Raw genomic sequence first — 26,713 nt, forward strand, 5'->3', positions numbered from 1 at the left:
CCTGAGTGGGCTCTCTCCTCCCTTTTTCCACGGCAACGCTGCTCCAACGTCCCCGTCAAGCATCAGCTTCTCTGCTCGTCGGACAGCAACCGCACCCTCGCTGCCAACCACCCCGGGCACTGCACTCAAACCTCATCAAGCCTCATCTTGAATCGGTCGCTGCCCAGTCGTTCGTTCCCGCACTCTCGCTCCGACCATCGTCGCCGTCCACTCGCCGCCGTTGCCGTCATTCCAAGTCTCCATCTCCATCTCCGACCGTCACCATCACCGTCGCCTTCCACCGATCGCTTCACGTCTTGTCCCTGACCAACGTCCCGCATTCTTCTTGTCCCCTTCCGTACGACGACTACGAATCGATACCCCGACGACATCCCTTGCCGTCCATCGAATATTCATTCCCCCAATACGCGAATACCCGCGCCATCGTCTCCTTCGTTCGCGACGACGCATCCCCATCATCTCGAACCACTTCAGCCATCCATACCCAGATTACTTTCGCTGCCCCCTGTCGAGCCGCCACCACCAGTCTCTTGACAACCTTGACCTCTCTCGCGCCCATCCGTCTGCGAGCAACGACTCGAATCTCCTCAACTTGACCCAAACCCATCGACGTCGCCGTACCGCGGCCAGATAGCCCAACATGTCTGGCTTCGGCGACTTCACCAACATCTGCCACATGGCCCCGCTGCCGTTGTGCGCATCCATCGGCCCCGTCACCTCCGTGACGAGCGGCGTCGGTATCGAGCCCGACTGCTATGCCCGCAATATCGAACTAGCGAACACCATCATCTTCGAAGGTGCTGCCAGCGCTATGCACATCGTTGCTCTCCTCATGACCGTTGTCATGATTCTGCACATTCGCGGCAAATTCACCGCTGTTGGTGAGTTACCTCTGAGCTTGACGATACCCCGCGACCCAAACCCCCGCTGACTTGATATCACAGGTCGCAAGGAAATTCTCACCTTCTTCTACCTGTACATGCTCCTCAGTTTCATCTCACTCTGCCTTGACGCCGGCGTGGTTCCCCCGGGCTCGGCTCCGTACCCGTACTTCGTGTCAGTCCAAAACGGCTTGACGTCGGCCCTCGTCACTTGCTTGTTGATCAACGGCTTTGTTGGATTCCAGCTGTACGAGGACGGCACCCCGCTTTCCATCTGGCTTCTCCGTGTATGCTGCGTCGTAGCATTTGCCATCTGTTTCCTGGTTTCGCTTGCGACCTTCAAGTCTTGGGCAGGCCTCGGCCCCACCAACACCGTCGGACTGTTCGTCGTACTCTACCTGCTCAACGCCATCGAGCTTTTCGTCTACGTCGCCCTCCAGATTCTTCTTGTCGTTAGAACCCTGCAGGACCGCTGGCCGTTGGGTGACATTGCCTTTGGTGTCTTCTTCTTCGTTGTTGGCCAGGTCATTCTGTATGCCGTCAGCACACAGATTTGCACCGCCATCAGCCACTACCTCGACGGCCTCTTCTTCGCTACGATTTGCAACCTCTTGGGCGTTATGATGGTCTACAAGTACTGGGACTCGATCACGCGAGAGGACCTCGAATTCTCAGTCGGCACTAGGATGAACAACTGGGAGGTCAAGGAGCTGCTGCCCGAGGAGGACCGTCGCGCGACTGTGTACGACGATCCGTATGGTCATGTTAGCCAGGCTAGCGGCTATGACCACTCGTACTCCCCGTCTCCGGCGAGACACTCGGGTCGATACTGAGTGAGGGAAGACAATGAAGATGAAGTAGGGCACAGATGACGACAATTTCACTATAGCATTGGGTCGGATCGGCGTTTGGGAAAAACTGTCTTTCCAGGTCGGGTCGGTGCAGCACTCACGGCCGTTTTTTTGAGTTTCAGCGCCCACAGACGGCCGATGCGGGGCCGACTGTATGACAAGAGGAGGAGGGTTAATAACGTTACAGGTATTGATGCCAGCGGTTATCCATAGTACATAGTCTAATTCCATTGAGATATGAGAAACCTGTGGCGTTACAAAATGTGCATATGCCCGAGATGTGGCCGCGAAGAACTCTTCCCCTTCTGGTCCATCTGGTCGACGAGATCGCAGAAGATGTCTTGATATGTCTAGATTGGAAGGTCGATTCGAGACTCGAGTTCGTTCAGTCGGACATGATGAGAAATCGGGACGCAGTATATGGGCAAAAGCAGCCACGGCAGGGAAGAGGAGGGATATTGATTTTAAGGTTTCAGATAGGATGGATTGAAATAGAAATTCCAGTAACTACATGAAGTAAGTAATGCTGAATTTAGTTTTTGTTATGGAGTCTCTTGCCATCATTGAACCTTATTCAGCTGGAAGGACCTGACACCGAAGTTAACGAGGCTCTCGGATTCAGCGACACGACAAGCTTGAGTCTCCTTCCCCAAGTAGTCGTCGAGTCGAGCGTGGAAATGTTGCAAGGTGGTACTGGGTATTGTGATGCGGAGAGCTCCGGGAGAAGCAGCCGACACTGCGGGCGGCGGCGTTGCATCATTGCCGGCTGGTACACCGAAGGAGGGACTGGAAGATGTGGAGGAGGTTCGTTATCGGGAGCATCGGATCTGTTATCGAGATGCGCTAGTCTGAAGCTAAGGGGGTTTGCTCGCACTCTGCGCGAATCACGTGTGCTGGCAAGCACCTATTGATACCTTAGGTGAGGATGGATAAGCAACCCCTAAAGCATTTTGCGTTTGCGGCGGCTGTGATAGCACTTAGTGCACTAAGTATGCCCCCCTCTTAGCAGCCGACGGGACAGTTGACGGGAGGTAACGGGAAGGTAACCAACCTAAGGGAATGGGATGGCTTAGGAATACCTTAGGCAGAATGGCAGATGGACTAGGTGGGTGCAGGTGGTGCAGTAACCGAAATTCTATCCATACCTTACCTCCTTTGGTTGGAAGTCAATGGACTTAGTATTTGCAGCAGTTTATGCGCAGCTGGTCCGAGCAGGACAATGTGACAAGCTTACCTTACCTCGTGTCCGGCCAGGCCAGACCAGGTCAGCCACCTCGCCTTGCGTTGCAAACTGCACGCAATCAACCTATTTAGTACCATACCTTGTACTATGCAGTATGCAAAGCAATTAAGCTCCACGCGCCCTATTGCAGAGCACGACAGTCCTATTGGACTTTGGCAGGGAAGGCGTGTAAGTTGGGTGCTTCTCAATGGCCGGCTGATAACAGGTTTGGGCCTGCAATATTGACAAGCAAGACTATCTAATTAGCCCAGTACAGCAGGTATGTACGTAAGTAATATGTTACGGAGGTAGGTAGTCAGGATGAGATGAGATCGAGAAAGGTGAGATGATGTGGTTAGGTTGGGTCTGGTAAAAGGTACTTCACTCAATCTGGTGCGTTTGGCCGGTTGGGCTTTCCCTTTGTTGGACTTTTTTTTCCTGCTCCCCTCTATTGTTTCCGATTTTTAATTATTTTCATCTCGTCATGTCTCTCGTCTCTGGGTGCATTTTTTTCCCTTTCTTGCACCGCAGTCTAGTTTGTCTCCGCCTGGTGGCCTCTCCCCTTCTCACTCTCTTCCTCCCCCTTCTATCCTCCAGGGCCTCTGCTGTAAGGTATCTCGTCGCCGCATAAGGGAACTTGGCCCCGAGCGCGTCAGGTATCCGACCTTATCGTATCCGGCCGGACTCGCTGAACTCCGCCGGCGTCCGCTTGCCGTCCCACAGTTGATAGCTTAGTGCTACCTCATCTCTGGAACCTCTCATTACTCCCTTCCCTTGTGCGTTTCCGTTACGAATACCTATCTTACCCCAACCAAGCAAGCAAGCATCAAGGGAGCCTAGGCGTTACAGGGTCTTGCTCATCTTGCGCGAAATCACGTGCAAACACGCGATATTCCGTCGCGCCGATTTGGCAGATTTGGCAGACTGCTGGGTTGCGCCAGCAGTAGCAGAAGCAGCAGCAGCAGCATCAAGCAGCCCGCCGCCCGCTCTTGCCCGCTCGTCGTCTACCTTACCGATTGAATCATTCATCGGCACCAGCAACAGTCAATCGCCGGTCATTGGCACCCGACCTATCTTACGGATACCAGACCTAGAGACGCGCATTCCTATCTCCCATCCCGTCACTTAGGTTGCCGCCGCATTGAAGGCCCCCGCGGTCGCTCCTGTCTTTGCATTGCCGTTCTCCATTCAACAACCGTGCTCATCAATCACTCAGCCTGGACCAAGCAGCATCAGCAGCAGCCAATTCAGTTCGACAACCTCCTGAAGGGAAAGACATTGAGGAGGTTTCCTTCGTGGTCATCCCCTGCACTTTGCCTGCCACCCCAACCCGACCAAAACCCGTCTATCCATCTGCATACCTACCTACCTTTACCTTACGAATACGCTCACTACCTACCTCAGCTAGTCGGCTCAATTTTCAACACCCGACATCCACTCTTCCGCTGCACTCACTACCTACCTTACCTTCCTTACCTTACTTTAGGTAGGAGGCACACTAGTACAGAGTACCTTCCTGTCTATCCGTACTTTACCTTCCACTCACACCATACCATACCATAATTACTACTGCATACACCTCCAACCAACCCAACACAACCTTACCTCCACGCTACATCTGCAGCTATAACAGCATTTCTCTCGCGCCAATACTGACGCCGCTTGACGCATCGCCCACATCCCGGGCAATCCTATCTCTCGGCGAATCTCACCATACCAGCCAGTGTTGCCACAGACATCGCGCCGTCTTCACGTTCCCCGTCCCCGCCGTCTCCCGTCTCCCGTTGTCCTCCTCCTCGTTCCCGCTGCCTTCCCCGTCCTGGAACACACCTAGGCAGGTATTCTTGGACGTTGGAAGCCCGCATTTCGTGGCAGGGTACCGGAACCGCGCCCGACGTGAAGCGGATTGATCGACGCACGCGACATTTTCGGCTGCTGCATCCCCGGAGCCGCTGCACTCTAATTCTGCTCACCACCACACCTCTCGTCTTAATGCGAAACTCCAACATTGTCCATACCGACCGCCCCTGCGAGCTGGAGTAGTCCATCTGCACATTGACACGTCTGCTTCCGACAAATTTTCACCGACCCCACGAGACTTTACTTTGGATGAACCGCACAGTCGTCCCGCCCCTCACCCGCATTTCACCAGTCTGAGCAGGGGCTCTCATCTCACTGCGCCTGCCACAGAGGCATCTTCATCATGCACTTCGACACCGGTGACGGCAGTGGGCCGTCCCGCCAAGACGAAGATAACTATTGGCAGACCTTGCTGCTATCTCACGAGGCTGAAGATGAACAGCATAACAGTAACTTCATGGCCAAGTCTGAGCCTCTTCGCATGCGCCTAGCCGCCCTGACCATGGAAAAGAGGGATCTTGAGAGGCGCATGTTGGAGGTGAACCAGGCCATCAAGAGAGAGCACGGCGGGTTGGAGGAACTCACCATGACCTTCCAAGAGGACCGTCAGAAGCTGCAAATGGACCGAGAAGCCAGAGTTCAACATATGCAGGCTTATTTCGCACAACACCGCCAAAGAGAGGACGAGAACCGTGCTAGGATCGCCGCTGCCGCCCTTGCTGCTCCCCGGCGCGATTCCGAGACTGTACGCCTTGCACACACGAGCGACGTCATGAACGGCACCAAACCCAATGGTGTCAACGGAGTGACCACTAATGGAGACCACCTCCTCAGCAATAACGGCCTGCCACCTTCCGCCAACCCACCAGACCAGCCAGTGACTATGATCATGGACGCTTCGGGCCAGCGTATCGGACCTGTTCACCGCATTCCCGTTCATGGAGCCGCGGGCGCCCTTCTCGACAAGAGCCCCAAGCGAGCGGTGCAGCTGCGTCCTGGTGTCATGTTCACGGAGCAGGACCTGAGGCGAATCCATGAGGACAAGGATCTCTGGATCGCCGTTATGATCCAGGCCACTGGGGACCAGCAAACGGACGGAAGGCGATGCGCCGTATGCGTCCAAGGCGGAGGCCCCTTTTCAGATTGCACCATCGTGCAAGGGCTTGGATCTTGCGCTAATTCTTACTGGGAGAGACGCAAGCAGGCTGATGGTCAAGCTGTAGACCAGGCACCTCCGACTGCACAGCACGCCAAAGTCATCAGCACCCGAGATGAGAGCTTTAACGGCACGGCCACGCCCATGTCCAGTCGACCTGTTTCTAGGGACAAGAGCACCGGCGAGGGATCGACCATCGCAGATGATACGGAGGAAGACCACACACCAATCACCCGAGCCAATCTCGTCCTCAAGCACGATGGCAAGGTGTACACGCACCCTGAGTGTATGGAAGGCGTGCCTATCGAGAGGATTGACCCCAGCCACCCATACTGGGACCAGTCGTGGCCTGAGATACCGCCTCTGATCCAAGCTAGTCTCGAGAGTTGGCAGGTGAAGTTGGACAACGCCTTACGAACCGGCCAGAAGGGCATGAAATTCCAGTTAGGCCGACAGGTTAACAGGGGCGGCACCATCATGAGCTTCCTGAAGGACGGAGAAATCAGCCCCTACCAGCTCTTGTCCAAGAAGTATATCACGACCAAGCTGGTGAACTACGACACTCTGTTTCGCCTGGCCGACACCTTGAAGTGCTTGGAAACATTCGGAACACTCGACATCACTCCGCTGGAGTGGCTTCGCCAGCGCCTGCATGAGATCCTCACGGAGAGCGGCTCTGATTTCAGCTTGTCCAAGACCATCCACGACTTTTACCACGATCGCAAGTACGATGACTTGCGAAAGGCGAACGGCAAGAAGAGCATCGGCAGACCGTCGGGTATGAAAATGACGCCTAGAAACTCCCCGAATTCGGCCAAGGCCACTCCAAACGCCAAGAAACGCAAAATGTTCATCAGCGAGGATTTCCCCGGCCCGTCGCCACAGCGGCCTCTCGCGCCGACGCCTATACCCCAAAACACACAGCCGATAATCAAGAACGACGAATCGGAGCGTAGCGCGCCGCCGACGCCGGATCTTGCGAGGAAGAAACTGAAGGCTGGAAGAGTTCAGGGCAACCCCAAGGATCCGGATCTCGCCTACGAGGGCTTCACCGATGTCGACGAATTCAGTAGTGACAGAATTGGTAAACACGACTGGGCCCTCAACCGCATCAAGTCTCGTCTGAACACCGTTGGTACTGGTGTAACGCAGTACTGGCACTGGATTCCTGACGATGGCGAGCTCGTTTTTGAGCACCAGGTCCTTGCCGAGGGCGAATCTGCCACGTGGGGAATCTACGCCAAGCCGATCAACTTCCATTTGGAGCTCGAAACCATGCAAGAGATCATGTGGGCTGCCGATACCGTGAAGGTCCTGATACGGTGCAAGCCCGGCGTCGTGGTTTCGGCGGACGGCAAGCCACGAGGTGATCTTCTCGCCGAGTTCAAGCGGCAACGTACCAAGAAGCGGTTTTTGGCCTTCTGCCGCAAGAAGGAGATTCCGCAAGTGAAGATTGATGCGTACGTGAATGCTATGCCATAATGGATAATAGATGGCTAACGCTTCACAGTTCTATTATTGAGCAGGCTTGGGACGAATACGAGTCGCCCGATGTACCGGCAATGGCGGATTCGGAGATTGAGTAATGGTCTGTTGCACAGATCGGAGTGATTGTCATTTCGCGATGAAAATGGTGGAGATACCCTTGGTTCTGGTCTCATGAGCTCGGAGAAGCTCGGTTTACTGGCGTTTTTTTGGTGGAAAATGGACAAAGACTGGGAAGATTCAGTCGGTTTGTCGCAAGCTACAGACTTTTATTTCGGGGCGACTTGCGCAGGCGACCGCAAGCATCGCAGAAAAGGCGGTTTGCTGAGTTAATGACGTTGAGTGGCACGCCCCAGGAGCAGCTTGATTGCGCAGGCAGTCGGGATGTCTGGCTGCCTAGGACGTCTAGTTGGGTTTCCCATCGTTCAGGAGGTTCAGGTGGCAGAACTCAGATCTCTAGACTGATGGATGAAGGGGTAGTTAGGTAGCCAGGCCGAGGGCCATCACAATAGAGAAGTATCTGCGGGGACGGGTGCCCATCGCTTTGTCGCAGTTTGGTTTCCGCCGAAATTACCAAGGCTAGGCTTTTTGCCCTGACGCACGCAGCAAGGCAACCCTCCCGCTTCCCTCCTTCCAACACATATGTGGCAGCCCTGACAAGCAAGTGTCGATCTCGTGTTTTGAACCGCTCTTGGCATCTGAACGAGGCGGGAGCTTATCCGGAAGTGATGGAGGTGGAGGCCGGGAGGAAGCATTGGCGGCCCCCACCTCCGCTCCGACCGGACATCCACTCTTGTTCCGCGACCTGGGCCATCCCGGCAAGGTCCAAGGACGGCACGGATTAAGATCTGTATTTTTCCGAACTGATTCCATGACGTTGTTGCCGGGAAATATGGTTTGGGCTGGTCGATACTGTCTTGACGTTCATCTTCGAGCATGATCATCGATGGTTGGTAGATGCAAGCAAACTTGGCCGCCCGTTTGCTTGGTGAAGAGACTGAGATCATGTCCAGTTCTGGATATCGGCTCGGGAGGATGCATGTGTCAGTGGAGATGTCGTCACAGAAATAGCCACTCATGGCTGGGTCTTGCCAATGGGGCTGAAGTCACCCCTTTCACGGCTCAATGGGAAGCATCTTCCTGATGATGCCTGGCGTTGCGGGAAGCCGCATCTCGCTTTATCACCGCCGGCCTTTCTGGATGGCAGGGGGAGAGACAGGGCAAGATCGAGCTCTTGGCTCGAATCACCCAACACCCCTCGCATCCCCGGCGAAAACCCATCTCCTGAACTTCCCTTCTTTCTTTTCCCTCTCCTCTCGCCAGGCCTGGTGCCTCCGACGCGCTGAGGGTAGACCCTCGGTCGTCGCTGTACTTTCATCTCTTTATATCGCCGACACCTCGTGGCCTTCTCTTGACAGGCGGCTTCTCAGATGACGACATCTTCTTACGTTTGACGCCCTCGTTCCTCTACATATCGCTTCCGGTTTATTCAACGCGGTGGCTTTCTTCCCCATCATCATGTCGGCCTATGAATCGGCCTTATCTCGTCAGTCCTGGAGTTGAGGCTGCGGTGATGTCAAGCTACATACACACTGCGTGCTTTGTTGTCTTCGTTCAGATACATCTTTCCCCACTCGTTGTTGCCTCCCCGGGCCCAACCATAGTTGGGGCAGGAACTAGGCGCCGGAAGGGCAGAGGATTGCCGTGCTGATTTTGGCCATGGTGGGCTGGGTCTATCTCCGGTGGGATCTGAAGCAGATGTGGTGTGTATCACCGCTCTCCTCGCCGGGCGCCTACCAGTCTCCGCGTCGATTCGCGAAGATGCCTGGTACTGTAAGCCACTTCCTATCATGTCACACTCAGGCTAGTTCGTCTCAGGCATAATGCAGCCGACGAGTAAGTCGTCTCATCACATGCTAAGCCCGCCAACCCTTGTAAACACGTCCCATCTTGCCGTTCTTGGGAAGTTCTCTGACTCGATTTTCTTGCAGGAACGAGCTGCTGCGGTCTGATGAGCACCCACGAGTACGTTCACAGGCAGCGGTGGATCGTCAAACTCCCGTACGTCGCCAGACTTCGCATTCGCCTGACTTTGCGCGACAGCGGCCCACTCCCCAAAGATGGGGGTTCTGAGCACGAGCTGAACAGTGGAATGATGACCTCGGGAGACAAGCACGGTCATATGCCGACTCATTGATGCGAAGGTCCATACCATCTTCCTGGGCTCTGTCGGCGATAGAAGGCGGGAACGATTTCCGTCGGTTCGTCGCCGAACGGGAATTGAGAGACATGTAGTCTCTCAATGCTGATGACAGCATGGTTCTGTCTTTGGCGGTGGTCTTATTGCCCATCGAGTACAATGGGCCTCGGCGCGGAACCACATGCCGACACCATTACACTGGGCCGGCGTTACGTGGATCACTTTGTACCGCCTGGTGCAACAGGTCGTCAACTTGATGAACGAGGTTGCGCAGATAGGTCGCGGGCACTCTTGGGTCATCCAGACAATGCTACAGAGATCGTTCCGTTACACCACCCAAGACGACGACAGACATCGCGGACATCGACACACCTGCATGTGGTTTCTGGTGGGCGGATAACGATTCCCCCTTCTGCGTGTGAGTATGCTTGAGATAGCCCAGCCTTTCCCGTATCTAGAAAGAAAACTTCGCTGACATTTGGATTGCTCATAGACTGTCCTTTGGCGCCCTTTGCGTCGGGTACTCCATCCCGTTACATGAGTAGGGAGCACATCAGAGAGCTCAAAGATCCACACGCCATGGCTTGTGTGGCCGGCCTCGTCTACCTGATGAGCAGGGATTGATTGACTTCGGGCCTTTCGATGCGGCTGAGTGGCCATGAATCCCAACACATCGGCGCCAGGACACGATTGCTTTGCGATAGGAAGACTGCTGGCTGAGAAGACGTCGGCGTCATGATGGGCTTCTCTGCGGTTGCGACGACGGGACCATCTCGATGGAGAGCATCATTTAACTCCTCGGTCCAAAGAGATGGGGAGCATTCATTCCCAGCATCTTCGCGGCTGGTCTCGTCTCTTCACAGCGTGCAGCTGCGGCTCAAGGATTTCGCTCTCGTCGGCGCGGAGGATCAGGTATCGAAGTGGCCTCTCGTGGCACGCACTCAGACTGGTATCTCGTGCGGTCCGGATGCCCAATTACGAGTCTTCAACATCCTGGAAGGACTGGACCCTCCGAAGGTTCCTGTTGCGTAAAGTGCGACGGCAGCTCCTTCGATGTCGACTACGCCAGCACCTTTTTGATGCAGAAGGTGTCAGACGCAGAATACGACAACGGAGACAGCGCCGCCGTTTCGAGACTGGAATGCTGCGCAAGCCGCTTAGGTGCGAGATCTGGGCTAACTGCCCGTCGTCCCGCCGCGTTGGGATGAAGACGTGGGAGATGTCCCGGGAACCATCGCGACTGCAACACAGACGCCGAATACAAGTCCTGGATGGCGACGGAAACACGGACGTAGTTCCTTTGGGCTTGGAAGATGATGGATCTCACATCCTCCAAGCCCGGTTTTCTTCTTGCTGTTGGCTTTAGCGATGGCAACCATGGTCCCCTTCATTTTAGACCTCCGAAGTCGGCCGAGAACTGGTACCTCCCTTGCCTGATCTGATAGAGGCCATTTAGAAGGCCCAAGACACGGAAGGTGTCACAAGCATCATTCCAGGTACCGCACTCTCACGCAAGGCGGATGGCAACAAATGTCTCCTCATCTGCGCTTCGGTATTTGGCCCTGGTGGGCAAGCGTGTGGTTCCGAACGAGAGTCTGACGGCACGTGGAATGGTCGCACAGTGAGTGCGAACGGCGCCTCTTGCGTTTTGCGGAATGTTCGTTTGCTGCGATCCTATAATCCTCATGCATGAGTAAAAGCAAAGCTTGCGACGTGGGTTCTGAGGCGGCTCTGGCCCTGATGTAGATCCAGCGCCAATTCCAGCGGCAGTTGCAGCTCTCTGAGCACTCCCACTTCCATGATGATCGAGCAGATTATCTTGAGGTTGCCGCGAGCCCTCGGGTCTGTCATACTGCTGTCGCTTTGCGTCCAACAGTCAGAGAGCTCAAGACGAGCAGAAGTCGAAACAACCCACTCTACCACCAGTACCACCTGTCGTTGCGGTTCTTCATCATCATTCTGTTATGCTATCCGTCAAGCTCGATAGGTCGACCAAAAGCGCGGTATCAACTCTTCGGATTACTTCGGCGCCATAGTTCCCATGTTATAACATCGAGCTCTGGCGCCTCAGCTATCGCCAGTCGACACAACGAAGACTAGCCGGCCCACCAGAAATATCGCCCACTTCATCGTCAACTACCAACAACGAGTCTTTAGCAGGAACTAACTCACTACATCAATGTCTCGCTGCCGCTTATACCCGCGCAGGCGCAGCCATGATGCCCTATTGCTCACGAATGGCTAGCCTAGGTACTGGATATCGTACCACAACCGGCATGACCAGCAGACCAGCATGGACAACCGGAACACAGAGGTCGTCAAGACTCTCTGCAAATGGCCTGGGCTGCTAAAAGCGCGGAGCTCTTGATTTGCTCTTGGTTTCCCCCGCCATTACCGACTTGCTCATCAAGACCGCCTCTTTCTCGAAGACAAGGGTCAAGCATGAAGGGTGTGGCAGGCACCAGCCAACCAGTACTTCAACTTGTTGTGGTTGACCTTGGTACCACTTTCGTTTGGGAAGGAAGATATTGTCGCCAAGATTGTACCCGGACAGGCTCGGACTTTTCGCCCTGCCATGCAGATTGAGAAGTGAAGATGGAAGGCGAAGAGGACTCGAGAAGACAACAACAAAAACACCAAAAACACCAAATACCACGGATTCCCAGAGAACTCCAACGCGCTCATGGATATTATGTGCTGCCAGCAGGCAGCCTTGCTAGATCGCCCCGGGCCCTCGAAGTTCCTAAGATGAATTCGCCTTAGTGGGCAACAAGCAAGATGGGAATCATCATCGCTCATCATCAGAGCACTCTGCAGAAGGGCAGCCCAGACATTCCTGTCGTTCGCTCAAGTTACCATCTGTGTCTCTCGTCGTCAGATGGTTGTATCATTGGTTTCGGCACGTAGCCGCGGCTGCGATCCAGTGTACAGCGAAGAGATTCAGATTTCGCCGTGTGCTACCACATATGAAGGCCTACCGCCCCGTAATCGCCTCGACAGTTCAATCTCGATGCAACCGTCGAGCCCCATTCGCACTGGTGGGCATGTTCTTGTAGGCGAGGCGTATCGCAATACGCGTACGGATTGCTGAGCGTAATCGACGCGGCCATCGATTTCGGCGACAAGGCAATGGAATACAGCCAGAGGCAGCAGGTGAAGCTGAAGTGGTGGCAAGACGTTGAGGCTGTGAAGTTGAGGTCGCTCGCATGGACGTAGGAGTTCATGTCACCGAGTCCTCTCCCTCTCCCCCAGCAGACCATGTCTCGCAATACCTTAGGAGGCTCTGCATACCGTACTCCGCCAGACGGTCACCAGAAAGTCCCGACCCAGAGCCTTACGCAAGACTGTGACGCGTCGGCGAAATAGCTTCTGGTGCTGCTGCGTCACTTGCGCAAGTACGCCGCAAGACAATCTGCAGTACAAGAGGTGGGACACATGCCTCGATGGGACTGAGAAGATGTTCATTGTGGCGGCAACTGCTGGTGATAATCCACTTGGCGGTATCCACTTCAACAAGGAGCTGATGACCCTGTTCTGAACAAGGTCAACTGGGCAGACCCAGATCCAGGCCTTACACCCGAGAACTATGACCTAGCACTGGTAACCTCTGAGTTCATGCTCCTGGTTTGCTGGCCTTTATGGCATCAAGACCGAAAGGCTTCGGTCTACGCGCTATATTTCAGGATTTGGAACCGTCTAGCGAACGGTGCCTCGAATCGCGATTTCTCATTTGTGGCTCTGCGTACTTACGGTACTTCGGACGGCCATGGTCAGAGCAAGGCGTTCAACAAGCTAGGCATCGCCAAGGTCTTTGAGTGGAAAGAGCCCGAAGGGTACATCGCCCATCGGAAGGGCCCGAAGCTTGACGTGATGAACAAGGGATTCAAATACGATCTCGGCCCCGCGAATGTCTGTCCGATCTCGTAGGTGCCAGGCAACATCATCCACATACCGGAAGTTGAGCAGGACACGTGAGAGAACGCAGCTTTGCATAATGGTCTACTCGCCGTTACATCCGGAAGTTGAGAGCTCTGTTGAGTTCGGCTTCGTGAATGATATTCATTTACTCTTTCAGCACAAGCCCCGGACCCTAATCAGCAGCAGTCCATTGCTTACCGGTTATGATGAATGGGCTACCTTCTTACCCAATAATACGGGGGGGGTGAGAAGGCGAAGATCAATGCAGCTCAGTTATACATTGAAGCCCCGATGCGGCGGTTCGAAATTGAGCTGAGGCAGCAAGTCAGACGAGCGTCAGCGATAAGCTGAAGTGTTTGACTCTCACACTTGGGATATGTTCGCTGCAATCAAACAGGTGACCGCGGCAACAACTATGTCGATTGCTGCCCGTCGCTTCCCGCGTCAGCTTGCTTGGATTACTAGAATTCCCGTTCGAGCGAACATCAACACGAATGGATGCACAATAATCGCGTTCAACCTGTTGCTGCGCTCAGCATGTCAGTCTCCACTATTTCAGGCCCCGAGAAGGTCTTTGAGATCACGATGAAGCAGGTCATGAGCACCTACAAAAATGCCGCTGAACAAGAGACTCCTACCTAACAGAGAGCTCTTCCCTTCGAAGGTTCAAATTGGTGAGGCGAAGGCCCACCTGCTGAAGGGCGGTGACAAGGCGGTCCATCACGCCAATTCCACATTGACACAGACCCTAATCAGATTTACACTGAAGACTTGACGCCTTTGAAGAAGACCCGGGCCCGCTCACCTCTCGGTGTGGAGCACGACCTTCCACTCGATGCCGAGCCCGCTGACAACCTCTCCATGCTGTACTCTTTTCTCCCTGCCTATCGCCAGTCATGGTTTTCTGTGTTTCCCGGCGAGATATATCGTCCGGATGTGGAGAGCGCGCTGGGTACCCAAATATTTGCTCGCAGGACAGAGGGGTGGTACGAACGCAACGATGCCAGATCCCTCTTCGCCGTTGTACGGAGAATGATTCGCATCTTATTCCTCTCTCCAATCCCTAACGGATGAGTGCGTACTCAGCGTTTTCCTGCGTCTTGCCAATCCATTGGATCTGGAAAAGAAGGATGCATTGCAGTGTCGGTCGCTTTCGCCGCCTCCACAGCGAAAACTTCGTTACCCGTACATCACCAGCAGTAACAATATGATTATTTGCTGCCGACGTTATGGCCTATCCAGCTAGCTGGTCCTGTCAGACTAACAGTTGGATCTATGAAGGAAGCACTCATCGACTCAGGGACCATCAATTGGTTCGCAATACTTCTCAGACGCCTGTTACTGATGTCTAGTATTACATCTGGCCCGATGGGGCTGGTTCTTTCACTGAACCTGCCTCACCACCGCAGGCCCTGACCCGTCTCGATGAACATCTGTCCGCCGGACAACACCAACAAAAGTAATCTGGTAAAGGAGCATCAAAGCCAAGTTGCGCCGACCATTTCTACTTACTTCCGACTCCATCAAAATTCATCAAGACCCTGCACTTCAAGGATGGATAGGCAACTATTACCCCTGCACCACCCTTGTCCGCCGCTTTCGCAAAGGCGAGACTTTGATTGAGCCTGTGCGATGGTCTCAAGCAAATTTACCAAGGTCCTGGATCTGAGCGAGCCAAAAAGGCTCGAGATCTTGTAGATCCTGGTTGATGGATATGTGCGACAGCTGCACGCGGGTGTCGAGGAACAACATCTTCACCCGGACAACATTGTCATCGCCACGCGAAAGGGAGGGGGCTCGCCCCGAGAAGCCCTCACTTGCTACCACGATACCGAGCTGAAAGCTTAGCATGACAGAGGCAGTGGCTAGGATAGAGGAGCTCAGGAAAGAGAGCTGTCTGAATGTCCAAATCGATCCTGAATTTAGTTTCTACGAAGACGAGGGTCGCCTTGGGTCCCAGGCATTCTTCTGTTGCCTAGGTGATGGCAGATGAGAAGACCAACTCCCGCATGTTCTTAACCGTACGGTTGACCAATTTTGCAGCACAAATCAGAGGCGCACTGTCTCATCAGCATGGCTGCGGCCACAAGGGTTGAAGCTGTCAAGGATAATAGGATGACCACGGCGCCCGACAAGGTCTTCGCGCATCAGTTATGAAGATTGGCATCCACAGCGCCGGATTTCCACCGTCATATACGCTCCAACTCAGTACCTATTACCAGCCCCACCTCTTCGTTCCTCGACCGGGCCATCAGCAATCAATCCATTATCTCTTCTCTACCTCTCACTCTTGCTTCGCCCAACGTAAAAGCCGTTGGGGTTCAGAAGTTTCTCTGCACTACATGTTACAAGCTACAATCTAAATAGATATCACACGATAACATTGGTGGTTTTTGCCCTGATTTTTCCTAGACGTAAGGTGATCCCACCGGAGCCCGAAGGGTATGTCAAGAGCTCAAGTCGCAAAACGCTGGCGTAAGCAACGAATGGATCCTTTAGGTCTTACTGCCATTCCGAGAACGCCCGTGGATGTCAATCGGACCAAAGCTGACTAAAACAAGCGGTTCGACAGTTTGGTCAGCAGGCACATGTATTTAAAATACTCATCGGTCCGTCCGTCGAATTGCCTAGATAGCTTTCCATTGCCCTGCTCCTGCAAAGGACTCCACATTTGTCCGCATGTCACTCCGCAAGACGTCCTGCTCGTGCTGTGTCGCCGCCAAGAGGCGCTGCGACCGAGGCTTCCCCCAATGCCAACGGTGTTCGAAGCAGTCAATTGCTTGTCACTATCCTTATCCACCCATATCCGTCTTGAATCCTCCGAACGGTTTCGGTGGATCGCGCGATGCTTTGCTGCGGTCGCTTCGGACGTCTGAAGACCAACCAGATCATGTTTCGTCCGTGGAGAGTACGCAGCAAGATGTCTGGCAGGGTGGCGAGGATGCCCGCGACGATAGCAGCTCTCTAGCTCCAGAATCAACCTTTCATGACCACGACGCGGATTGGCTGGCAGAATTGACGGAGGCTTTACTCCCAGATCACCATGTTTTGCCCGAGCAGTATCATGAAAGCCCTGCAGCAACTCCACGCCCGGGCTCTCGCAGAAGGAGATCAAAGAAAGAGCACATGAGACTGGAAAATGCCAAGCGTACCAACGGCCAAAATACGCCCAGTCCTAGCCCATCCGGCGCTCTCTCAGGAGCCATGCTTGGGCCCTGGAGTAGATTCGAGGAAGTAGACACATGGAAATATTGTGCCAACGAGATGCTCTCGTACATCTCGCTCTACGCGAAGACTGGGTCCACGCCTATGATGGTAGCAACACAAAAAACCTCTCCTCGTCTTGATCCAGTGCTTGGAAAAGTTCTAGGTGTCTGTGCTGCCCATGAGACTCTCTCAGAATCCCATGGACATCTCGTTGACCAGCTGCTGGACCGCGAACTTCAAGATCTGGTAAACACGTCTACCCTAGCTTCCGACTACGATATGACTGGACAGAGGCGTGATTTGTGCTCTATCATGAGGGAGAAGGTCGCCAGACTTCAAGCTCTTATCATGTATCAAATTATTCAGCGTTTCAGCAACAAGACAGGAGACGCCCAGAAGGCTATGACCCAAGAAGCATTGTTTGTTTCTTGGACCAGAGAGCTTGAGCTGCAGGTACAGCTACTCCAGCAACTACAGTCATCCTACGGTATGTACGACATGGCGAGTGCTTATTACACAGACCATACGGAACTACTCGAAGCAACCTATCGGACGATCATCATGTCTTATGAAGTTCGTGCTGTATACTGGGTTCTCAACCACAAGATTTGTCCTGTCTGGCAAGATCTTTTTGCGATAGTAGTCCCGAAAAGCCTATCTGGGCGAGACAAGTTACTCTACCCCGAGTATGTGGTCGAATGGGAGAAGGGCTTGATTCCAGTAGTCAGTAAGGATGATGAGAGGCTCCAAAACTTGATCGTGGCTGCGTGCAAGGGCGTCGACGCTGTGAGACGTGCAGAAGCTTGAGTGGCAAAGGATTCGACTACATAGAAAATCCCAACTCTACCAAGCACGAAGCTCGTCCTTCCGGATTGAAGTAACGTCAGCAGCAAATGGCAGTAAGATCGCTGCGGTCTTCCGAGCTGTACATGACCCACTTTGCTCCGCAGTCCCACTGCAGTCCGCACCCGTCTTATGTCGGAGTCACGGGGCCGTGTCGGCGAACCACGATAATTCCAATGCACTTGATGGTTATAAAAGGCATATTTGATGCTGTTTTGAGCTAAAACTATCACCTCTTCACTCAGTTCAGCTCAAGCACATTCTATTCCAAGACTTCCCTTCTTACATCGAATACCATGGCGATCACAGAGCTCGTTTTCCTGCCCCTCAAAGATGATGAGGACCTGAAGGCTCGGTTTTATGAAGAACTCCCCGGCCTGATGCAGCACAACTTTGACGTCCCTGGAGGCCCGGATACGGCAGCAGTGGCTCGAATCCTCGAAAGCAACCCCGAGGATGCTGATGACCAGCGCGGTTATGTGGGTGTGATTAGTATGTTTGGCTCCATGGCATGCCGCTATTATAAACATAGTTGCTGACTGGCTGTTATCTTGCTAGGCTGGGACAGGCTTGACACGATCAAGGCTTTTCTCGCCACTCCGAACTTTGCTACCTTCAAGTCATCGTTGCTTAAGTTCGTGGAAGCACCCCCGGTCCTTCAATTTTTCGAAGAGACCGTCGGAGCCACACCCAGAGAGACGTTACAGAACAGCACTCATCTGTTCGTCATCAAGGCTACTGGTGCTGAAGCTGAAGTGGAAAATTCCAAAATAAAGTGGAACAAGCTCGTGGCAGCTTTCCAAGGCATCGAAGGCAATGAGACCCTATCTCATTGCGGTGATGGGAGGGAAGTCCATGAAGGCCAGTTCGCTGGTTTCAGTGGATGGAAGTCAATCACAGTACGTTATGACTTTGATAGAACAGTCCCCAGATACGATTTCATGGTAGTTATGGCAACTGATCTGACTGGGTAGGCTCTCAACGACGCACTTCGAGATGTTCAGGTCCAGGAGCATCTCAAGGACCTGCGAAACTCTGGCGCACAGGTTTCCACCTTCATTCTGGAACTCAAGCAAATCATTTGATTTCCGATGTGTCTAGGTCGACGAGTCATCGACAACCTGCAGGCGAATCTTGATTTGCTGGATGTTTAGTCGGGGGCTTGCTGTTAGTTATGGATGTAGCATCGACCTTTGGAAGGCTATCTCAATAGAAATGGAGAGAATTCCACTCAGTCTATTCACCTAATATCTTTTCTGCTGCCTCTTCCGGGTCAATCACAGCTGCCTTCTTTTATACGCAGCGTTCGGTTGTTCCCAGCTGTAAAGGCTTTCGCCTTTCCCGTGTTCCAGCAAAATGGGCTCTCAGAAAAGGTTTTAAGGGACAATGGATGCTGAGCACAGCTATTTTCAAGTTTGATATAACACAGTATTATTGATATTCCGGCATGTATATGAGATTGTTCGCCTGTTCCTACTCGGCGAAGAGACTAACCAAGCCATCAATGCACAAGGGCGAGGAAGAACACAACTCATAGCTTGGATGAGGGGCTCAGGGCATTGCAGCAGCTTGCACCACTTGCGCTGCCGCTACCTTTCTCCGACTCAACCAGGGTGCTCTGATTGAACTTCTGCTCGCTTGGCGGGACATCCAAAGCCGGGTTCTTATCAAAGAAGTTGACGGGCTTCAGGTGCACCTTGAGGATCTCAACAGGCATAACCGGGAAGTCTTCGATTCTTGGCACATGGTTGATGCCGAACTGAACCCATACGACGATGTCGGAGTTCGGAGTCAGAGTCTCGTTCCGCTCAGCCCAAGTTCTCACCCCTGTACCCCCGCGAGACTGATTCGTGTACCAACCGCCAGCGTAAAGCTCACGGTCACGGTGAGTCGTGACATAGATGTTGTGGTCGGCAAATTCTGCTCGCTTGTGGTTATAGCTTTCAGAGTCGCCCATGAGCTTCTGGAACGGAGGAGCCATGATCTTGTAGGCAACAGGCTTGCCGTTGACTGGGTTGAGCGAGTTGGGGTTGGTGATCTTGAAAGTTCTGTTGGTGTCGACATCAAGGTCCAGGCCAGCCGTCTTCTCAACTGCCGTTTCAATGACCCCATAGCCAATGCCATGAGGGTTCCAGTCGGGATCTCTCGGCATTCGGTGAGCCTCTTGATAGACGAGCTGGTTGGTGTGGCCATCGATCATGGGGTCTACTCGGAGAGAGAAGATGTGCTGGTGGTGGCCGGCAAGAACGCCTGGGTGGACGACAGTACCAAAAGGTACTCCGATCTTGTCCAAATCGTGGTCGATAGGTTGAGTCGACAAGATACCGGTAGCTCGTACTTCATATGTAACCTCACCAGCCTGGTTAAAAAGGAACATCAAAATGTACTCATAATTAGAGACAGTAATGATGGATTGAAGCACCAGCTCTCGTGACCTGACGACTGCAGCACGGCCAGTACGGTAGTTGGTGTGCTTCCAACCGATGCCGGCATCTTGCTCGTGAATGCAGATACAGTTTTCCTTCGCCTCCGGCTGACCCTTATCATCGGAGATGACTCCGCTGAGATACTGAATGCTTCCGAGGCAATCGCAGCCAAGCTGGAGATTATTGGCTGTAGCGCCGGCTCCAGCATCACCCAAGTCAAAGGCAGTTTTCTTGAAGAAGGGATGACGAGGGTCTGCATACGGAACATTCATGTCCGAGAGAGACAGTCTATAGAAGAGTGGCCGGCTATCGTATTTGACGTTATAAAGGACCATGCCTTCACGCTGGTTGAAGCCTGGTCAAGGTGTCAGTTGCCTCGTCGTGTCGTGGAGCCAAAAGCATCCGCTCACCGATGAAGAAAGTCCACTTCTGCCACTCGAGAACATGTCCAGTTTCACCAACAGGGGTAACCTTGAAGCTGGGTCCCTCAGGTTGGCTTACCTGCAGAGGCTTGAGGTCCTTGCGCAGGTCCTGGCTCTCTGGGATGTACTCGTTTGGAGGTTTGGGCTGGTATGGACTGACGGGCTTGATGGTATTGTCGGCGCCGGTGGGCATGACGTCGATGCGGATCAACTTGTACTTGGTGCACTCGATCACGGGCGAGATGGGAAGGGGAAATGCGTAGTGATTTGAGTCGGCCTCAGAGGAGTTGTTCGGATCTCTCATGTAGAGAAATACCTGATACAGGCGCTGCTCGTCTCCAACACCGTCAGTTCCTGCGTGAGATTAGCCTTCCGATCTTTTCGCCTGCAAGTTCCGCCTCATATTTACCGTAGATCCAAGGGTCTGCGCAAACAACGGTGCCCTCGGGCAACTCGAGCTTTTTGATCTCAGCCAAGACGGCCGGGTCTTCAAGCGCGATCTTTTCGACCATCTGGGCTTCATCGTAGTCGACATTGCCATGAAGATTGGCACCGAGCTTCACGTTGCTTTCGACCTTTGCAGTGGTAAGGTTGACAATAGCTTCATGGAAGAGTTCCTGGTTCAGTCAGTTCAGACATTCTCCGTATGAGAAATTGAAGCTCCGTTGCATCTCTTACTGTTTTGCGAATATAGTACGCAGCAAAGACGCGGCGATCGGGAGGTGACGGAGACAACCCCTTCTCTTGGGCCGTGAGATAAGGAACTAATTCTTGCTTCGCAGGCTCATTGAGAGTAATGGCCTTGAATTGCAGAGCGACGGAGGCCGGCCACGCAGCTTGAATTAACTTCGCAGCGTACTGGATTTCTGCACCCGTCAAAGGGCAAAGTGGATGAGGGATTGAAGACATGGCTGAGAGATGCGGGGGTTGAGATGATGACCAGAGATGAGACCAAGAAGGGTGATGTTGGATGGCGGCGATACGGTATTTATCAGCCCCATAGCATTATCGGGCTTTGTAGCTGGCCTCAAAAAGACCCGGAAAGCTTTCCCGGGTCAGCCCCAGCCTGCATCAAGGTCAGTCTCTTGCAGATTATCCACAATTCGGCGTTGGCACGAGCTTGGCGAAGACCCTCCATCCCGGCTTTTACGTGTGTGACCCGCACTTCCTTACATAGACAAGCGTGCTGCTGCAAGAAGAACAAATTTCTTTGACACAATTTCGTCTATAGGAGGCAAAGATGTAGACATTAGGAAATAACATACTGAGTATTATTGAAGTCAAAACGATAAGGCATTGGTACTATAATTCTTGAGTCTAGACGAATAGCCAGGTCTCCTCCAATTGCCAGACATATTTCAGCCAAGAGCTGCTAGATTCATCCCCAGCTTCTCGAGCCCAGATTCTCTCGAGAATTTCACCAGCATTCTTGACATTGTAACAACATGAAGACACCCAAATACGTTGAAACACTGTGCGTGCCATTGTTTGGAGCTCGATATCTTGTGCCTCTGCGCCGAGGATGAAGGCCGGCCACACCAAGCTCTTGATATGGAAATCTTCGGCAGGAACAGCAAGGAGGTGGAGCATCGCAGGCCTCATTATTTCGACCACGTGGGGGTACGATAAGTAATGTTGGCCAGGAGGCGCGCCGATGATGTGTGATGCGTATACCTCAACACCCGCTTTGTAAGCATGGGCAAGATGAGAGCGGGACTCGTGGTACTGGATATCTGGAAAATCTTGAGCCCACGCCAATGGCGAGAAATTGAGCAAGGCTTGGATTAGATCTGATAAGGCTTGTCGTCTTTCCACGTGCATGTGATGCAGCGAGCGCATGGAATTGATGCCAGATAAGACGTAGAGCAGCTCTGCAGGACAACCGACCCACGTTTGGTTTTCGGAATTCCGAAGGTTCTGGAGAAAGAACGGATCCAGTATGGGATATTGATTGGTAGGGAGGTTCAAGGCCGGTGCAAGAGTAGCCCCCAAGATCCCAAAGCTGCCTCGCTAATCAGTAACCGACAAGACAAGAGGAATAAGGAGGAAGAACATACGTCGTGCATGCCGTGTCAAAATATCTCAACCACGGCGCGGCTTCGTTATCCTCGCTAATGTCAGATAATCTCCGGCTCTGTAACATCTCTTGAGCACCCCGGAGGTGGTGATTCCAGCCATGGCTTCCGAATTCCACAACATCCATGCAAACGAAGAGAATAACTGCTGCTACGACTGCGTCACTGTTCCTTGTGGGATCATCCTGAACCTCCTGTTTAAGCCAATGCAAGGCATTTTGTTTGTGCAACAATGCCGTCTGTAGTGATTCTCGAAAGCTGGGTTGACCCATTTGCCAACTATGATCCTGCCAGAGATACCATGGCCCGGGATTCTCAGACTTATGCGATAAAAGGCTCCCGGACGGCATTTGCCCGTGGCTGATGACCATTCGATGGGTGCAGTGAAATGCAGAGATTGAAATGACAGCGTGTAGGAAGGCTCGGCTTTTCGATATCAAGGGCATCAAAGCCAAGAAAGGGTTGGTTGATGGTCGATCATAGACCACAGATTCTCTGGAAAGATCCAGGTCGACTGGTGCATTGAATGGTGTGAGAAGGTAGGGCAAGGATACAGATTGAAAAGAACTCACAGTAACGAATGTACTTCCTGCATTCTGGGGACAGGTCTTGCATGTCCGGCTCTACGAGAGACCAAGGAATAGCCGAAGATGATGGGCCAGTCTCCGAACCTGACTCCATGAGCTCGCCTTCATCCGGCGACCGCCAAGACACCCCTGATAAACTTCCATCTACTGGATTGAAAGTGGCCTTGCCCATAAGCTTGCCCCTGCTAGCCATGCTATGAGTCCACACCAGCCTTTTTGGTCGCTCATACCCCTCACATCGGAGCTTCAGGGAGGAGCAGCGGAGGCACGCGGGCAAGCGTCTGTCACACTTAACCCGCTTTTGGCGGCAGGTGCGGCACGAGTTCGAAGCGAAGAATGCATCTTGCATGGCTTTCAAGACATGCTTGGCTCCCTACGCAGTGGGTGGCTGGCGGCCGGTCTGATGTTTACGGCTGATGTTCGTGGGAGGTCGTGGAGACGTGGGAAGTGAATTGTAAGGCGGGGCCCTTCTTAACACTTCTTAACACCGGGAGATCGGGACGGTGGCAGATTGTGCGATATACACTAAACCTATTTTGGCAGCCAAGACGCGATCCCTGTCAGTATCCCCAGATTTCGCCCTTATCTCAACCCCTGACTCGACCCGCCGGCATCGGTGCCGGAAGAGATGCTTCATATGCTTGAAGGGCTTGCGCAAGCTGGTTGAAAGTCTGGTTTATGTCTCGACGAAAGCTCTTCTGACGAGCTTTATGGCACCGATGTGCTAATATCTAAGATTCTCAAGCTTCAAGAAACCCTGACTGTTCTTCGGTCACGTTATCAAACTCGAGTATGAGCAATGTATTCTGCCTACGAGTTATTGGCCGTGATAAATATGACACTTCCCGGTTGTCCGTGACTCTGAAATTTTTAAAGGCTTCCATGCTTTGATTCGTGGCTTTTACGGCTTGTTACGCGTCAGATTTCCAAAATGATCCTCCATCACCGCGCAGTAGACGATTCTGTAATACCATCCCCACTTCCCCAATCGGTTGGATATGGAGTTGTTGTGGCTTTGGGCCTCTTGTTTGCATTTGGTAAGTTTTTTCAACATATTTTAAATGGTGTTTTTCGAAATGAAACTGACGAGGCATAACCGACTAGGCATGATGGGTGTAACGGCTATCTTGAAAAAGACTCTACGCGAAGACAACTCCAAGGCTGAAACGTAATTTGATAACACGAATGTGAGACAAGTACATACCTAATAGTATTTTTGCAGATTCATGGTTGCAGACCGAAGCGTGAGAACAGGTCTCGTCGCATCAGCGGTGGTTTCGGTCAGTTCCTCTACAGCGCTGCAAACCTAACAGTCAGTCAGAACAGAATGAACTGGGAATGAGCTAACAGACTTATAGTCATGGCTGTGGAGCACAGCCCTTTTGAGTTGTGTGCTTGTGACTTATAGCTACGGCATAAGCGGTGCCTTTTGGTACGGTGGAGGTTGTTCGACAGTGATCGTGTTCTTCGGCTATCTTGGCGTTGTTTGCAAGAGTCGAATCCCAGAGGCACACACAGTTCTGGAGGTTATTCGTATTCGATACGGTACCTGATTTTCTGAAAACATTTTTCTTGTTACCAGTTGAGTTACTGAATGTGTGTATAGGTACCGCTGCGCACCTGAGTTTTACTTTTCTCGCCATCGTGAACAACCTTCTCAACACCATCAACATGATACTTGGCGCTTCTGCTGCTATATCGTTTCTGTACGTACGTATCTTGCATAACATGATATGATTTCTCCATACATTCCGGTATGATCTAACAAAAGAAAGCACGGGAATTCACATCATGGCGTCAACATTCCTACTGCCTCTTGGAGTTGTCCTTTACACCCTTGTGGGTGGTATCAAAGCCACGTGAGTGATGAGTCCATCAGGTTGGTAGTTGTAATCCCGGGCTTTGATTGCTGAGTATTTTAGATTTCTCACCGATTACACCCATACTTTCTTCATTCTCATATTATGTTGCTGGCTCACAGCTAAAGTCATCACATGCGAAGCTATCGGGTCCATTGGGAGGCTGTATGATATGGTCCTTGCAGCTGAAGAGCAGCATTTTGTGGAAGGAAACTACAGAGGCTCTCTTCTCACATTGACTTCGCAACAGGGCATCTTTTTTGCCATCATCCTTCTGGTTTCTAATTTCGGAGCTGTCATTGTGAGTGTAATATGATTGCCCTTAAGATGTATGCTAAGAACAAATGGCAGATGGATACAGGATACTTCCTGAAGGCTTTCGCAGCTTCTCCAAAAGCCGTAGTTCCCGGTTATGTTCTTGGGGGAGTCTCTTATTTCAGCATACCGTGGTGTTTAGGAACTGTTGTTGGAATGGCGTCACTGGGACTCGAAGCCTTGCCCGTCTTCCCAACTTATCCAAGAGTAAGTCTTCAATATTGGAGCAATGGCAAGACCTTCCGGGGCTGATTATCTCCCAGCCTATGACGACCTCTGAGGTTACGAACGGACTAGCTTTGCCATATGTGGCCGTCGCTGTGGCAGGCAAAGGTGGCGCAGTTGCCGTACTCTTGATGACTTTCATGGCTGTGACATCCACACTCTCCGCCCAGATCCTTGCTGTATCCTCTATTTTAACCTTCGACATTTACCGAGTATACTTCAACAAAAAAGCAGGAAACAAGGAGGTTATTCGCTGGGGTCACCTTGGAGTGGTTCTGTTTGGCGTGGTATCTGCCGGGTTCACTGCAATGTTTCACTACATTGGGGTGGATATGGGCTGGACTCTGTACATGCTTGGTAAGTGTTTCAGCCCGTGACATACAGTCCTCAATTTGAAGTCCTGACTTGGATTCTACAGGTGTGCTTACATGTCCTGGTGTAATGCCAATGATATTCACCATCACTTGGCGCAAACAAAGTACAATAGCTATAGTTACTTCAGCCTTCCTGGGCATGGCCACAGGTCTTGGGGTCTGGCTTGGTTCTGCCTATGCCTTTTCCGGAGAGGTGTCAATCTCATCAACCGGAGGCACGCTCGCTTGCATGTACGGCACGGTAACATCGCTTTTCAGCCCGATGGTGTACAGCATATGTATTTCACTCATCAAGCCAGACAACTACGACTGGGATGACTTCAAGGAAGAGACGCTGGCCATTGACTCCGAAGACAGCCCCATACAGAATAACACGACTCAGCAGAGAAAATCTCCAGAAAGCACAAGCATTTCGATCTCGGACGGCAGGGTTCATAAACGATGGGCTAGATATGCCTTGTGGTGGGCGATTATTACATTTCTTGGTCACTGGGTGTTGTGGCCCTTGCCAATGTACGCCGCGAAGTACATTTTCAGTAAAGAGGTGCGTATTGGGTACTTGTGGGAGATAAGTGTTTCGCTGGGCATGCATTTCCACTGACTTTGTCTGTTTTTAAAGTTCTTCATAGCATGGGTCGTGGTGTCTCTTATCTGGTTGTGGTGGACCTTACTCATGGTAGGAATCTACCCTATATGGGACGGCCGGCGGCAGATTGGGACAGTACTCACGGGTCTTTGGAACCTGAAAATATTTTAGACAACGTCGGTTCATGTCGAAGCGCGGTTCTTGCTCTTCAATTTCTGCCC

At 52.5% G+C, this 26,713-nt stretch overlaps 8 protein-coding genes across 8 annotated transcripts; 6 read left to right on the forward strand and 2 right to left on the reverse strand.

Annotated features, from left to right (window-relative positions):
• Nucleotides 1-640: 640 nt before the first annotated feature.
• Nucleotides 641-1,714, forward strand: chs7 (Chitin synthase export chaperone; the record flags this gene model as incomplete). The annotated part of the gene is made up of 2 exons (XM_032029136.1): nt 641-881; nt 945-1,714. The coding sequence occupies 2 exons, from the start codon at nt 641-643 to the stop codon at nt 1,712-1,714; spliced, it is 1,011 nt and encodes a 336-aa protein (XP_031891171.1).
• Nucleotides 1,715-5,157: 3,443 nt separating this feature from the next.
• Nucleotides 5,158-7,556, forward strand: CGGC5_v002086 (uncharacterized protein; the record flags this gene model as incomplete). The annotated part of the gene is made up of 2 exons (XM_032029137.1): nt 5,158-7,430; nt 7,481-7,556. 2 exons carry the CDS (start codon nt 5,158-5,160, stop codon nt 7,554-7,556), a joined length of 2,349 nt encoding a protein of 782 aa, XP_031891164.1.
• Nucleotides 7,557-9,338: 1,782 nt separating this feature from the next.
• CGGC5_v002087 (uncharacterized protein) lies at nt 9,339-10,200 on the forward strand (the record flags this gene model as incomplete). The annotated part of the gene is made up of 4 exons (XM_066150921.1): nt 9,339-9,351; nt 9,447-9,516; nt 9,972-10,073; nt 10,149-10,200. 4 exons carry the CDS (start codon nt 9,339-9,341, stop codon nt 10,198-10,200), a joined length of 237 nt encoding a protein of 78 aa, XP_066009936.1.
• A 6,577-nt stretch (nt 10,201-16,777) lies between these two features.
• Nucleotides 16,778-17,587, forward strand: CGGC5_v002088 (uncharacterized protein; the record flags this gene model as incomplete). The annotated part of the gene is made up of 1 exon (XM_032029141.2): nt 16,778-17,587. The coding sequence occupies one exon, from the start codon at nt 16,778-16,780 to the stop codon at nt 17,585-17,587; it is 810 nt and encodes a 269-aa protein (XP_031891425.2).
• A 332-nt stretch (nt 17,588-17,919) lies between these two features.
• On the forward strand, nt 17,920-18,708 carry CGGC5_v002089 (uncharacterized protein; the record flags this gene model as incomplete). Its single annotated transcript, XM_032029142.1, has 3 exons — nt 17,920-18,115; nt 18,182-18,522; nt 18,598-18,708. The coding sequence occupies 3 exons, from the start codon at nt 17,920-17,922 to the stop codon at nt 18,706-18,708; spliced, it is 648 nt and encodes a 215-aa protein (XP_031891422.1).
• A 446-nt stretch (nt 18,709-19,154) lies between these two features.
• Nucleotides 19,155-21,380, reverse strand: AO-I-6 (Copper amine oxidase 1; the record flags this gene model as incomplete). The annotated part of the gene is made up of 4 exons (XM_032029143.1): nt 19,155-20,404; nt 20,460-20,825; nt 20,881-21,088; nt 21,150-21,380. The coding sequence occupies 4 exons, from the start codon at nt 21,378-21,380 to the stop codon at nt 19,155-19,157; spliced, it is 2,055 nt and encodes a 684-aa protein (XP_031891423.1).
• A 408-nt stretch (nt 21,381-21,788) lies between these two features.
• Nucleotides 21,789-23,326, reverse strand: acr-2-5 (Acriflavine sensitivity control protein acr-2; the record flags this gene model as incomplete). Its single annotated transcript, XM_066150922.1, has 4 exons — nt 21,789-22,473; nt 22,529-22,605; nt 23,032-23,060; nt 23,119-23,326. 4 exons carry the CDS (start codon nt 23,324-23,326, stop codon nt 21,789-21,791), a joined length of 999 nt encoding a protein of 332 aa, XP_066009724.1.
• An 883-nt stretch (nt 23,327-24,209) lies between these two features.
• Nucleotides 24,210-26,663, forward strand: dur3-1-3 (putative urea active transporter 1; the record flags this gene model as incomplete). The annotated part of the gene is made up of 10 exons (XM_066150923.1): nt 24,210-24,301; nt 24,356-24,413; nt 24,492-24,678; nt 24,740-24,839; nt 24,909-24,992; nt 25,056-25,293; nt 25,344-25,514; nt 25,571-25,889; nt 25,951-26,450; nt 26,526-26,663. The coding sequence occupies 10 exons, from the start codon at nt 24,210-24,212 to the stop codon at nt 26,661-26,663; spliced, it is 1,887 nt and encodes a 628-aa protein (XP_066009723.1).
• Between the last annotated feature and the right edge of the window lie 50 nt (nt 26,664-26,713).

The sequence above is a fragment of the Colletotrichum fructicola genome (assembly GCF_000319635.2).
Source record: "Colletotrichum fructicola Nara gc5 chromosome Unknown KSG_Nara_v1_contig01, whole genome shotgun sequence".
NCBI classification, from domain to species: Eukaryota; Fungi; Ascomycota; class Sordariomycetes; order Glomerellales; family Glomerellaceae; genus Colletotrichum; species Colletotrichum fructicola.